This window comes from Solanum lycopersicum, chromosome 12 (genome assembly GCF_036512215.1).
Source record: "Solanum lycopersicum chromosome 12, SLM_r2.1".
Lineage (NCBI taxonomy): Eukaryota > Viridiplantae > Streptophyta > Magnoliopsida > Solanales > Solanaceae > Solanum > Solanum lycopersicum.
In genome coordinates this window covers 9,509,582-9,524,717 of record NC_090811.1, presented here as the reverse complement: position 1 = coordinate 9,524,717, position 15,136 = coordinate 9,509,582, and the positions used below count along the sequence as shown (strand labels likewise).

Here is a 15,136-nt window from a genome sequence, read left to right as displayed (position 1 = left end):
AAGAGTAATTCAGGAGGGGTTTATAGTTGAAGATCCTAATTTATGTCAACCAGTAATTTAGAAAACAATGTCTATTACTTCTGTCTCAATTTATGTGACTTTTTTTCCTCCGTCTCAAAAAGAAGATATATTTTTCTATATTACGTAATAATTTAACTTTTAAATGATGATATTTTTTTTAAAAAAAGATGTTTATTTTTCTAAAATGATGACTGTTGGGTTCTGCAGATCACTTTATTCAAAGGGAGCTTCAGAAACTATAGATTTTATTACAACATCTGTGGAGATGGCATAGAAGCTTAAAACAAAATGAAATTCTTCTTGGTGATCGACTATATCCCATAATCATAGTATGAAGGTAATCTTCTTATCATCTTCCTCTTCACATCAGAACAGAATTCAAAAAAATATCAACGATTCAAGCACAGAGTTGCAATCTGCAGCTGGAGTATGTCAAATAGCTTCTCTTTCAGCAACTAGATTCTCCTAAGAATTGATGAGCCGTTCCATAACCAATTTGAGAACTCTAGGAGCATCAACAGTTACTGCCACTTTTACTGAGGGTTTATCAGACCATTCACTGACTTCACCAAACCTAATTTGTTCAACAGTAAACATAATAAGTACTGCTTATCAATCAAATATCCCTCAATTCCAAATATTACATGTACAAAGATTGATAAATTTCCTAAAGCATCAAACAGAGAGCAAAACACCCGTGTATAGAGTATTTTAGTCATTTCAGACACACTTGTGTAATCCACAACATCAAGACAACATATCTAAGTTCTTTAACCCAGAGGTCTAACTGAAGGGCAGCAAAAAGGTCCAGTTGTAGTAAGAATGGAAAAGATAGATGCAGAAGAGATCTTTGGGTTTGACAATTTTCTTTTCCACAATATTCCAATCCAAGAATATTGTAACAACCCAACTCCTCTTTTTGGGCATTTGTGTGCCAAATCATGATCTGAGACCCCTTGTATAAGTCAGTAATATCATTTTGGACTTGTCGGCATGGTTTGGATTAGGACCTGAGGGACTCGGGTGAGTTTCGGCACTATTACACCACATTCACAATTGCAGATTTTGGATCAACTCCTACCACGAAGAGGAGTAAAGCTGGTCACCACTAACTCGGCCTGGGCTCGGCAATCACAAAGGAGACCTTCCAGATAGCCTAGTTTCCCTTCAATTCGAATGCGACCAAGATGGTCGTGAGCTGCGAATGTGAAGACTTGCCCATCTCATCTTCACATGTCTGAACCATTTAAAACTTGCTTCCCCATCTTGTCCTCCACCGAAGCCACTCCCACCTTGTCCTCGATATCCTAGAATGCACACATATCCATCACAACATCCTCATTTCCACAACTTTCATCTTCTAAATGAGAGAGGTCTTGACTAGCCAACTCTCTGCCACATACACCATAGTTGGTCTAACCACCCATCTCTAGAACTTCCCTTTGAGTTTTGGTGTCACCTTCTTATTACACTGGACTCCGGATGTGAGCTTCCACTTCATCCATCCTGCATCAATACAGTGAGTTACATCCTCGTCATCTCGCCATTTCCTTGGATAATAGACCGAATATACTTGAAACTTCCTCTCTTTTGGATGTTCCAAGTATCAAGCCTCACTTCGATGCCATCCTCATGTGTTACATCATTGAACTTGCACTCCAAGTATCTTGTCTTGATCCTACTCAACCTGAATCCAAGATCTGTCTCCAAATCTCCAGCTTAACATTAACTTCACTGAGAGTCTCGTCAATAAGAACTATACCATCCATAAATAACAATTTCCTACACTAGTCTTGCATATATTGGAGTCGTGGAGCAAGGAAAGTCAAGGAATAAGTTGCTTATGATGTAAGTAAAACTTCAGTTTCTTGTTTAGCTTACTTTTCAATAAAGCATGCTATTTTAGTTGCTTTGATGCATTTAAAATTATTAATTATCTAGTTCATGTGTGAGGCAAGTATGAGCAAGATAACTATTTCTCAATATCCAGTATTGGCCACGAAGACTTAGCTATGTATATGATATCCATCACGTTTATTAGGTTGTTCTGAACAGTTGATGATATTTGAGCACGTCTATTATCCATTGTCATTTTCATCATGCCTATTCAACTGTACTTGATATCTGAAATATCTGATTTAACAGTTGTATCTACTATTTGAACTGTATTACTTGTGCGTTAGACGTTGGCATAGTGATGTTACGCTCCTTTCCTTTTAGCTGAGTGCATTGTGCCACTTAGATTTTACTTCTCTCATCATTTGTCTCGATGATATTTTCTTGCAAACACTGTCTTCTCTTTTTAGTTTTTGCAGCTCCAGCCTGATTGATATTTCAGAGGATGGTCTGCTTCTTTATAAAGAATTCGAAGGTAGTCAAGAAGATACTCATGTTGTTTTCTTGAGAGGAATGGTCATACAGACATTGAGTCGATATTTTTAGAGGCAGACCTAGTGTTGAAATAGCCGGATTCATCTGAACCCAATGCTTTGGGCTCCAACCTTGTGTATATTTGTGAAATCTAATAGAGTTGGTATATACAAAGCGAACCAAATACACCACTTCAAGAGAGAAGTGGATGTAGTGACATTTACACCTCAAGCCATTAGAACTTTAAACTTCCAACTCTTAGATCTTAGATCTTCCCCTGAATATTCTCCTCACTCAACTCATCCTCTCCTTTCTTCACTCTAGGATTGTCACTTTTCTCTTTCTTTTGTCTCTCATCCTCACTTTCCTTTTCACTTTGATCCTCAAGGATGATTTCACTTGACCTTCCTTCAGAATAATGAACATATGAGAAAGAAGATTTAGGTGAACATAAAAGTTGGTTTCCTCTCTTGACCATAACATAATTATTACATCATATGGAAGAACATGAGCATCAGACAGGCATACAAAGATATAAATGACATTCAACCTTAGGTACATCACAACAAACCTCCCTATGAGTGTCTCCTTTTGGGTTCATAGAACTAAAGCGGGCTTGAGGACAAGATCCTTGGAGGACCAAAAATGAGAAGAGTTGAGGAAGTTTTCCTTTCCTGATATCCCTTTACTGAAGGAAGTTGGATCCTCAAAGTACTATCCTGTACTGCTATTCGAAGATGGCAAGTGTCTAGGTCCAGCTGGAATTGTCAGCCAATGACATAACCATATGATACTGATGGTGCTAGCAATAGGGAGAATAGTAGATGTGCCCAACCATACTTTTGAAGGGCTGGGAAGAGAAGCTTTGTTGCTCTGGAAACACGCACACAAAAAAAGAAGGGAGGATACACTTGTTCTTCTAAAAAAATGCAATAGATTACCTCTTTTGTTTGTTATAAAATAGAGTCAGACCCCTTGTGATGCCATTTGTTTGGACACGAACCACACCTTCTGTATAGGTGATTAGTGAGGGATCAACAGCAGCAAGCAGAGCAGTTGGATCATGAAGGTAAACACCTATGTGGAGTCCCAGTTCCCGTAAAATCAGAACAATTAGCACGCGGCAAATAATGTACTAAGAAAGCCAGTTTGGAAAGAGACAGACCTTTTGTGCTGTATGCCTCGTGGTGATAGCCAAAATAGACACCCAAGATCTTGTCAAGGTACTTGGCATACTTTCCGTTAGACTTTGCCAACTCGTCTCGATCAAAATCTGACAAGGGTAAATAAATATAAATAAGAAAGATAATTTTGTGGGAAGTGAAATAAAATGGTCCGGAGGAGCTCAAATTGTAGCATCTTTGTTCAGAAGGGAGGAAAGAAGAAGAAAGTACAAAGCACATCAATAGAATTTTCCTCTATATTTGTTATAAAGCACATGCAGCTTTACTTAATTAAATATCCACGCATATGTATTTGCTTATTATTTAGCTAATGCTCAAGCATTTGTCAAGACACAGGCAGAGGGATCAGGTAAAATTCTTCTGAAAATTTCTCTCTGCTCTTTAATTCATAATGCTCCTATGTTACTATCTCTATTTCCAACAACAACAACATACCCACAGAAATCCTACAAATGGAACGTGGGGTGGTAGAGTGTACACAGACGTTATTCCTACTTCCGGGAGATAGAAGGCTGTTTTTGAAGGACTCTTGGCTCAAGTACAACAGATCAAAGTAGGTATGAAAAGGAAAAATGACAATGAAGAAAATATAGCAACTAATAAGGAAACAGTAACAACAGAAAAATTACGATAATTAAAAGACAATAAACAACAAATGATGATAGATACCAAAAGCAAGAAATTACAAGAATAAGGGTAATACTACGATAAACACCACCAAGCCTAAATCTGTCGAAAAGCAAGACAACACTCCACTATCCATTAGCCTTCTACCCTAGTCCATGACCTTCACACCATCATATTTAAGATCATGTCCTCGGTAAGTTGAAGCTGCACCTTGTCCTATATTTGTCTCTCCCATATATATTTTTGGCCTACCTCTATCTCTCCTTGTACCCACTATCTCCAACCTCTCACACCTCCTCACTAAGACATTTTTGCATCTCCTCTCCTCTTCACATGCCCCAAACCATCTCAACCCGTCCGCATCTTGTCCATCACGGAAGTCATTCTCATCTTGTCCTGGATATCCTCTTTCTTAATCTTATCGCTCTTAATATTTCCACACATCCATCTCCATGACTTGTATTTTCTGAACGTGGGAGTTCTTGGCTGGCCACTCTCTGTCCCATACGACAAAATCGGTCTTACTACCACTCTATAGAACTTACTTTTCAGTTTAGGTGGTACCTTTTTATCACACAGCACCCCGGAGGCAAGTCTCCACTTCATACACGCCGCACCAATATGATATGTGATATCATCGTCGATCTCCCAACTCCCTTGGACTAAAGACCCAAGATACTTGAAACTATCTTTCTTGGGGATAGCCTATGTGTCAAGCCTCATTTCCACGTTTGCCTCATGGACCAGCATTTTTATTTGTTGAATGCTGACACTTAGTGATGTTATACGAAACACGAAAAGTAGTTTATTTAGAATTATTTCTCAATTTTTTCTTTTTCTTCCTTAATTCGCCATCCTACAACTGTGCTACTATCTCCAAGTAACCAAATATCTTAAATAGTTTAAGCAGACAATGAAAAATGGAAACTTTTAGTTGCTTTTGCAGAATATTTTCAGAACTGACATGAGGATGGTCCAGAATATATAACCCATTATTTCAAGTTGAATGCAGGAAATGTAAGAGGAACAAGAATATGGTAGTGTAAGAGGAACAGAATATTCGAAGTACCATACGAACTGGTTGTAATAACGTAATCAATCGAGAAAGTACCAGTAAGGACAACTTGATGTGTAACATTTATTCCAACTGCTAGAACATCAGCACCGCTAGTAAATACAATATCAGCAGCATCTGGATCTCCAAAGATCTTGTGCAGATGAGCAACAAAACAAGCATAAATATAACATAGAGAATACACCTGAAAATCTAAAGCATGATTTTGGATGTATCTTAGCAACTTACATTCGCCTCAGCAGCTGGATTGACATTTCCGTTTACAGAAAAGGCACCACCAAGAACAACAATTTGTCCAATGTTTTTAACAAAATCAGGATCTGATTGAATGGCCTGTTTCAGTATGCCATTTTAGTGAACAGATTTCTATCAGGTTATATTATCAACTCATTCCATTCCAAATTATGAGGCATAAATTGACTGAGCACGGAGCATAAGAAAAGAAGGAAGTTTTGGTATTAAACATGCCATAGCATTTGTGTGACTATTATAAGACTTCTAAAACTTGGTGTCTTAAACATGCCATAACATAAGTGTGACTATAAAGGGTTAGGTTAAGTTGTTACCGAATTTAGAAACTGTCATTATTTTCGAAACAGACTAAAAAAGAATGATGCCACATAAACTGGAACGGATCAAGTAATATTTAGCTGGAAGATAACATACTTACTAGTGCTATATTTGTCAAGGGACCCAAAGCTACAACAGTAATCTTTCCGGGGTATAGACTGGCTTGTTGAACAAGAAAGTCAGCAGCATTCTGTTCAATAGGTTTTCCATTTGGTGCAGGAAAGTTTTGGTTTCCAAGTCCATCCGTGCCATGAACAAAATCAGCAATTCGAAGTTTTGTACCTTTCTTCACATTAAATTAAACAAAGTAAGCAGCATATTCATAAGGAAAAGACATTTCTAAGTCTGCTTTCTATTCTGACTATTACTGTTTCCCAAAAGAAAAGGTTTGCTGCCTATTTGCTAAATGAACACGTAATCAGAAGAAAAGCACATTAAATTTTAGAAAAGGATCCAGCATACACTTCACCATTTCTTTTATCATATCCCCCCCCCCCCCCCCCCCAATGCCTTATTCTGTGGATATGTTTTGCTGCTAAGTCAGTAGGTTAGAAATAAATTCTGATGCTATTTTAGAAAGCAGTTTCCTCTGAGCCGCAACCTTCTGGTTTTCCTAAGAGAGCATCTTCAGTTCCACGTGTTATATGGAGCAAGATCGCTATTAATACATGGAGAAAGCTCTTGAAAGTTACCTCATATACTTGGAGTATGGAAGAAACATCCTAAAGTATTACTCACAAACTCGCTAGGCAAGATTTCTTGATACGATCCGATACACAAACCGCAGCGGAATATCAAGTAACAATAATTGAAAGAAAAGTAAAGATAGAAGTCAATCAAAATAATCGAGAATAACCTGAATAGTAAAACAAGGAGAAATCTAGAACCCTAGATGAACGTTTCAGGCAACAATCAGTATACAAGCTTGATCGCTTCCAAAGAACAAAAAATTAGAACCCAAGATATTAAAAAAACAAGAAGAAGATTACCCTCAGAAATCCCAATTCATGAAAACAGGCAATCATGAGTCTAACTCAAACCAAGAGATACAATAGTGTCTCAAATGGAGTTCTCTGATCTCAAAACTGTTAGGGAAATGAGGAATATCACAAAAATATTCAGTCAAAATAATGGGGAATAAAATGGGAAAATAACAATGCCAAGAATTTTACGTGGAAACCGTTTTGAATAAGGGAAAACCACGGGCCAAGATGAGCAATTAATAATCTATAATAAGGAATTTTACACTATGTAGTCACAAGTACAATACTCAAAGTGACCATTACACACTCAAAAGACATAACCCTCTTTGATTTTCCACTCCACAAAAATATCGTTCACACTCTATTTTTTTTCAAAAACTATTTTCTTATAGTCTATAGTATACCTCACTCTGCTCTCACGAGGTAGTGGGCCCTGAGTGGACTTTAACTAGGAAAGTTGCACATAAGCTGATTTAGAGGTCCCTATTTACAGACATGCACTATGCCCATTTTTCACCTTGTGTTAATTGGCCGATAGCCAATTTCAACAAAGATGTGCCCATTTTTCCACGTATTAAAAGTGTGCTCAATATGCTGCAAATCTTACTAAAGAAGATTTTATTTAAAGATAGGATCTGGACCCCATAATCTCCCCCTCCAATCTCATGCACCATGCACCTGAAGGTATCTTCTCAAAGAGAGCTCATGCCGACAAGTTCTCTACACAGGTTGAACTTGACTTTTGATATCACCTTGGTTAGCATATACGCAGGATTTTCACTTGTGCTAATCTTTTTGACGTGAAATGATTCACTCTCTACTTGATCATGAATCCAATAATATCTCACATCTATGTGTTTTGTTCTTGCATGGTACCAAACTATCAGTGTTATTAATGGTGCGCTTTAAGCTGTGAAGCGAGCCTCAAAACATGTTTAGCGCTTTGTCTCGCTTTATGTGCACTTCATTGTCGTCATCAAGGTTCTAAGGCAACTTTTATTTGCCAATGAGCCTCTTATGAAGAAGTGACACTAAACAATGGATATTTCACTTTATCATGATTTTTTTTAAATTTCTTTGGTCATATATTTGTTATTCATGTTTATAATTAGTAATCTTGGACTTGACATATGTATTTGTGTTTTTTCTCCCTTAGCACCTTTTTTTCATTAAAGTCCACGCTTTATTTGCGCTTAAATCCCCACGAAGCTTAGAGATTCTTTTTGCCTTTGATAACACTGCATGGTACATGGAGTTCTTGCTCAAGTATATTGCACTTTGACTGTCACAATCGATAAGATACTCCATCTGTTGCAATCCAAGTTCTTGAAGGATTCGCTTGAACCATATTATCTCTCTGCTAGATTCAATAGACGAAATATACTTTGCTTCAATTGTAGCCGTGCAACATACTCCTGCAACTTCGGCTTCCATGATATAAATCCCCAAAAAAGTAAACAAATATCCAGGAATAGATTTTTTGTTATTAAGGTCACCTAACACATCAAAATTTGTATGGCCCTTCAAGATAGGATTTGATCTCCAAAACACAAGCACTCATATGAGTTTTCCTCTTAGATACATGAGTATGCACTTCACAATGCTCTTTCCCTGGAATTTCAAGAAACCTACTGACCATTAAAATTGTGATCAATCTTGTCATTATCAAAAAGGGGGTCATTGTTAACTCCTTAGACTTAGTCGTTTTTGAAAACAGACAATTAACATGTTGATCTTAATTTTTCGAAGGTCACAAATTCAAAAAGGAAATTATCTAGCGCGATTTCAAGAAGGAAAAGAATATTTGCTTAAAGCTGCAGAGAACCACTAGAAAGGAAAGCCACAATCTAAGGAACAAAATAAGGAAAGGAGTATATGTTTAATCAACACATAAAGGAAAATCTAAAAGAGGCAGAACACTTGCACACTTGGCAGAGGTCAAAACAGAATCATCAAGAAAGGGAAGATCCATGAATCAAGCCGTAAGTAAAGAAGTCTGTTGATCATCCCAGGAAAAGATCAAACCAGCAGAGGAAGCGATTTACTACATTAATACACATCAACCAAATCGCCTCGATCAAGGACGCCCTAAACTAATCCTTGATTGATATAAATCCCTTGTGTTTTTCCTTACAAAGAGCACAGGTCATCATCTATATAAATCGACCCAGAATTATAGTGTGAAGTATGCAACTTCACTTGAGCTTAGCAAACAATTGTCTTTTGCCTTTCATAAAACTTTGTAAACACGAGAGTGATACAATTGAAAAGAAAAGAGAAAAGAAAGAATCTGAGTGTAGGTATACAAGTAGAGGTAGTGTCAAGGTAAAAATCTGATTTGCATAATTGTTGTAACACAAAGATCTCTTCAAAGCTCTTAAGAAAAACCCTTGAAACCCAAGGGGACTGGACTAGGCACCACATTGGTCATCCGAATTAGGATAAAACCTTGTGTCTATTATTAACTGCTTCCTTCCTTTATTGTTTATCTTCCTACTAACTTGCAAGTGAGTCGACTATCAATTATTGGTAGTTGCTAAGTGATTTTTTAATTCACCCCCCCCCCCCTCTTGAATATCAACTATATCATTTTCCCTCTTGTTGTAGGACACATCTTCTTGTTCAACTTCATATGACCAACAAGATGTGCGCTAACAAGCTTAGCCTTCTTTATGTTGATGTGCTCAAGTACACATTCAATGTATTTCTATTGTGACAACAAAGTCTCTCTAAGATGAATAATTCTCATGCCCAAAAATTTGCTTAGCAGGACCAAAGTCTTTCATAACAAAAGACTTATACAACTCTTTCTTCAACTCATCAATCTTGAAAGTATTTCTGTCCATAATTAACATATCATCCACATATAGAAAGAGGATGATAAAATTATCATCAGAATTTGTTTGTACAAACACACAATGATCTGAGGAAGTGTTTTTATAGCTTGCTCCCCCATCATAGATTCTAACTTCTTGTACAACTGTCTAAGAGTTTGCTTTAGGCCATACAAACTTTTTTTAAGTTTGGACATATAATTTTCTTTACCTTTCACATTGAAGCCCTCAGGTTGTTCCATATAAATCTCTTTTCTAGGTCACCGTGAAGAAAAGTCATCTTCACAGCTAATCCAAGAACTATACAGATGGAGGACATTTTCAACATGAGAAGATATTTCTTCAAAGTCAATACCCTTCCTTCGGCCAAATAGCTTAACAACCAATCTAACTTTGTACCTGAGCTTCAAGTTATGGGGTCCAAATCCCATCTTTAAAGGAAGAAAATCTTTTTGGCAAGATTTGCAGCAAATTGGGCACACCTTTGTTGCAATCGACTACTGACCTTAATAAGAAATTCGGTCAAAGAAAGGGTATTGACTTTGACGATATATTTTCTCTTAATCGTGAAAATGAATCCATTCGTAGAGTTCTTGGTTTGGCTGTTAGTTTTAATTTAGAGATTGAGCAAATGAATGTGAAGATTGTTTTTCTTCATAGTGACCTAGAAGTAGAGATTTAAATGGAACATCCTGAGGGCTTCAAGGTAAAAGGTAAAGAAAATTATGTGAGCAAACTTAAAAAGAGACTCTATGGCCTAAAGCAAGCTCCTAGACATTGGTACAAGAAGTTTGAATTTTCTATGAGGGAGCTAGGCAAAAAGAAGACTTCGTGAGATCATTATGTATTTGTACAAAATATTTCTAACGATGATTTTATCATCCTCTTGCTATATGTGGATGATATGTTAATTATGAGCAGAAATACTTGACGATTTGAAGAAAGAGTTGTGTAAGTCTTTTGCTATGAAAGACTTGGGTCATGCTAAGCAATTTTTGGGCATGATAATTACTCGTCTTAGAGATGAAGGAAGCCTTATTTGTCATAAGAAAAACACATTGAACATGAACTAGAGCGCTTCAACATAAAGTATGTTAAGCTTGTTAGGACACCTCTTACTGGTTATATAAAGTTGAGCAAGAAATTATGTCCTACAAAGAGGAAAAAGAGAGTGTGAAATAGAGTTCCATATTCCTTCGTCATCGGAATTTTAATGTATGCAATGGTATGTATTAGACCTGATATTGCTCGCAATTGGTGTTGTTTGTGTTGTCAGCAGGTTTCTTGACAATCCAGGGAATGAGCATTGGGAAGTTGTGAAGTGGATACTCAGGTATCTGAGAGGAAGTTTAGATGAATAACTGTGTTTTGAGGATCAAATCCAATCTTGAGGGCTGTACATATGTTGATGTGGCAGGTGACTTTGATTATAGAAAATCTACTACTGGATATAAATTGTGTGCTAGCACACTACCATATCTTCTCTTTTGCCAAATTTGATCTCTGTTGGCTTCTTTCCACCCAAAGCTTCTGCCTAACTCTGCTGCACCACAATATCTTGCACTCTAGTTTGCCATAGTAAAGTCATCATCGACATGGTGGAAGTGAAGGGGGGTGGCTAGGCCATTGCCCTCCTTCACCTCTCCACATTAGTTAAGGTTATGTGCTTTGTGTACAAAACAATAAAGATAATAATCCAACTCCTCGTGCTCCTTGCTCCTCCCAAAAGAAAATTACGGACTCTTTTTTAGTAAATACCATATAATCACTAAAAAAAGCTCATATGCTCAATTCACTTCACTTTTACCTCTTTTATTCAGCCATCCATTTTGCTAGGTTTCCCAGCCTTTTTCTTCTTTTCCTCTTTGTTCTCCTACCTTTATCACTATGGCAAATTTGCTAGAAGTACTAATCAATTTAATGCACTATTAATTGCTATTTACAGTTTTTAATTAATGAAAGACCGCAAATTAAACATGATAATAGAAGTACTTAGCATAGAATATATTCATTTTGTTGATTATTAGATTTTCAATCGAAGTATTCGGCTGTGACCGGTGACATTCTTCTGCTGTTTTATCAAAAATTAATGATCATATACTATAAATTTAAAGATTTGAAAACATGTTTTCCATACATATGTCAATGACTTATTTCTCTTTTATTCTATAACTTGTGTTTGCCCCTCCCTTAAAGCACCTCCCTGGTTGTCCCCGCCTATTTCAATCAAATGGTTTGACAACATAGAACTTATCAAAATCATTCTCTGGGCTAACTGGATTACCAACTGTAGCTTAACTACATACTCTAATACCACTTGTTATACAACTAGGCTCAGGCTGCCGCAAAAGCAATTCTCTAACATGGTTAATCATATTTGACACAATCATATGAAAGTTTTAAAGACTGATGAACACAAAATATTACTGAACAAGAGAGACAGAAGGATACATGATGGTTCAGCAAAAGTACGCTTACATCCATGACAAGATAAAATGCATTATTATATATCGTCATTATGGCTGGGGAACACTGCAAGTTGGTATGACCAAAAAGCACTAAGGAGGAACTAAAAATTACAAGAAAAAAACACAGAAAAGCTGATATATTCTCAAAGACTCAATGAACTCCAATTACTGAGAAATATCATCTACCATGTCTCCTACACCAAAACATTAATTCTGAAGACATCTATTGTTTACAGAAGACATGACTTTTCTGAGTTTCAAAAACATCTCTCATTTCTTTCTAACCAGATAGTCTAAAAGATGCAAACAGAGGGATGGTATGCCAGATTTTCTTCAAATTTTTATGACTTTCTTGTTTCAACAAACATTTCAGCAAGCCTCTCATACTGTATGAAGTTCACCAATTTACTCCACTACAATTAAGGAAGAGGTCCCAAAATTGTTTGTATGGCTGCAGTGGAGGAGTCCAAAAAGTAGTGATCCTTTGATTAAAGCAAACTGAAAGCATTGCAAAGGAATGAAAGACACCTCAATGTTCTTTGCATCTTTTTCGCTAACAGCATGGAAAAATAATTTTTTCATGCCCCAAATGATACCAAAGTGCTTCACACATTTTCATTGTTCATCTGTCTTCCCCACTTTTACTGACTATAGTTACATTCCTAACTACCAAGTGTTTCTAATACCAAACTCTGCCTTCACTTATTCCTTCTTTTAGCTTTGGTCCTAGATCTGAACATTCGAAAGAACCAGTCTAGAACTATTTCTTTTACTTTTCTTCTCAGAACCACTTACATGTCCCATGATAAACAAGCTCAATGTCATTGTAACTTTAAAAAAAAGTTCAATGTCCTTGCTTTCGACATTTTTCTTTTCTGGGAAAGGGTAGTACAGCATTGTTTAATTTTTCCTCTTATTCCTTTTCTCTTATTATTTTCACCAGCTCAAAAAAAGTTTCACCTGGGAAGCAAAAGGAAAGGGGGGAAAGAAATAGAGAGACAGAGTATGTACCAAGGCAAGTATATCTAGTGTGGATCATCATAAAAAAACCAAACATGAAACACCACAGTAGAGCCAAAGACTTGAGTCCCCTTTAACAAGTAAACAAATGACAATAACAACTAAAAAGCTCGGAGTACGGAATCAGCTAAGGCAGTTAAAATGAGCAACAGAGCAGGATTACATACAGTGATTGTAACATGAGAGCCTTCAGCCACCGGAATATCTGTCCTCCCAGCTATATCCAACTGAATCATTTTAAGACCTCAAATCAATAACTATGAGCATAGCAGATACCGGATACACCACCACAATAGCCCAACTAAGGAGCAAAGCTAAGTCAGTAGTCTTTTACCTTTCAAAATTTACACTTGCAACAAAAAAAAACAAGGGACAAACATTTAGCAATTATCCAAGAAAATGAGAAATTCACCAGATGTAAAGCATTTCTGGTAGCTAGAGTTGTGTAGACATTTCCATATATCGTTGTAAGCCCGATCACCTCAACTTCAGGAGATTCCAATGCCACAAATATCGCCATTGCATCATCTGAGAATATTCATAATAGTTCAATTAACTCAACAATAAAATTCACAAAAATATAATCTTGGAAAGCTTAATTCAACTGAAAAGAGTTTCTATAGGAAATGGAATGCAGAATTCAGAGAAAAAACGAAAACCCAGATAAATTTTGACAAACTCCACTATAATAAAGTAAGTAACAAACAACGCCAACTAAAAAATTGGGTATATTGAAATCTTTCATTCTACTATGTTAGTAAATAGAAGATACCAATTCCAGGATCAGTGTCAATGATGATCTTCTTGGGTTCTGTAGCCATTTTGTGAATCTGAATTGGAAGTTGAATGGATCTGGGATCGGGATGATGATGATTGATGAATGAAGAGGAAAGTGGAAACTTTTTTTGATATATACAAACTAAAAATGCTCAATTCTCTGCATCTTCTATGTATGGAATCTTTGATTGAGAGTTGGATAAAATTGTCATTTACTGTTTTTTTAAAAAAAAAATTATTTAATTATTTATATAACTAAAAAATGGGATCACTTTTTATGGACTCGTTGAGAATGATTCTGATCTAGTTCTCATTTAATATCATGGAATCATATATTCATATAAAAGAAAATCTTAGGCCCGACTATGTAGCACCACCAGAAATAAGAATTCCTTTTTAAATTTATTTATTTCTAAAATTAGTCTTCTCTTTTCATGAAAAGTTATGACCTTCATGAAAAATTGCGACTTTCATGAAAAATTGCGACTTTTATGAAAAGTTGTAACTTTTTGGAAGAGTTGTGACTTTTATGTAGAGCTGCGACTTTTATGTAAAGTAGTGACCTTTTTGAAGGGTTGTAAGTTTTTCAAAGAGTTGTAGAAAATTCCTCTATTTATATAGACAACATAAGATAGTGTGAACAAATATCATTCTTGAAAGTTTTCATGGAGTTTAATCTTTACTATAAGTCATAGTTATTCATCTAACTATGGTAATTTTTTCCCCTATTTTGGTGACCTTTTTATAGATATGTTAAAGTGTCAGCTCATATAAACAAAGCAAGTTGATTTCAATTGCAATGCGATATTACGACTCTCAGACCTCTTAGTGTACAACTTATAACGCTATTGAAATGATTGATGGTTGAATTCATCTTAAGTAAACAAATCTTTTATTTTTTTCATTATTATTTGTATGTTTTTTTGAATTCGAATACATTAATTATGCTTCGTATAAAGTGTTTCATTTCTCAAAGTTTTATTCCTCCTATTTCATGAAGATGAATTTTTTAGTATAAATCATAGTGATTCATTTATCGATTGCAACTTCTTTTTTGCTATTTTGATGACTTTTTTTTAATTATCTAAAAAATTTCAATGAGGAAGATTGAAAATTTATCTTCTCTTTTTTCCCCTTTTACAGAGTTTCTTCATGTACTTTTGGGAAAATTGTTAGTGGGTTGTGTTGGGTTTTAGCAAGTGTGAAT

The 15,136-nt window shown here is 36.0% G+C and overlaps 1 protein-coding gene across 1 annotated transcript; it reads right to left on the bottom strand.

The window, feature by feature from the left end:
- Nucleotides 1–172: 172 nt before the first annotated feature.
- Nucleotides 173–14,239, bottom strand: LOC101262693 (probable uridine nucleosidase 2). Its single transcript, XM_004251935.5, has 9 exons — nucleotides 13,925–14,239; nucleotides 13,565–13,680; nucleotides 13,320–13,379; nucleotides 5,948–6,133; nucleotides 5,506–5,610; nucleotides 5,314–5,410; nucleotides 3,557–3,664; nucleotides 3,333–3,468; nucleotides 173–595 (listed from the first exon to the last, which is right to left on the bottom strand). Exons 1-9 carry the CDS (start codon nucleotides 13,971–13,973, stop codon nucleotides 487–489), a joined length of 966 nt encoding a protein of 321 aa, XP_004251983.1. The 5' UTR covers nucleotides 13,974–14,239; the 3' UTR covers nucleotides 173–486.
- Nucleotides 14,240–15,136: the final 897 nt, after the last annotated feature.

What these genes read in the sequence shown, in the direction of transcription:
- LOC101262693 (XM_004251935.5), bottom strand. Translation starts at nt 13,973, where the DNA reads ATGGCTACAGAACCCAAGAAGATCATCATTGACACTGATCCTGGAATT. An exon ending in CCTTGACAAATATAGCACTA is followed by an intron (nt 5,611 to 5,947) that starts GTAAGTATGTTA and finishes ATACTGAAACAG; the next exon opens with GCCATTCAATCAGATCCTGA. An exon ending in ATCCAGCTGCTGAGGCGAAT is followed by an intron (nt 5,411 to 5,505) that starts GTAAGTTGCTAA and finishes CATCTGCACAAG; the next exon opens with ATCTTTGGAGATCCAGATGC.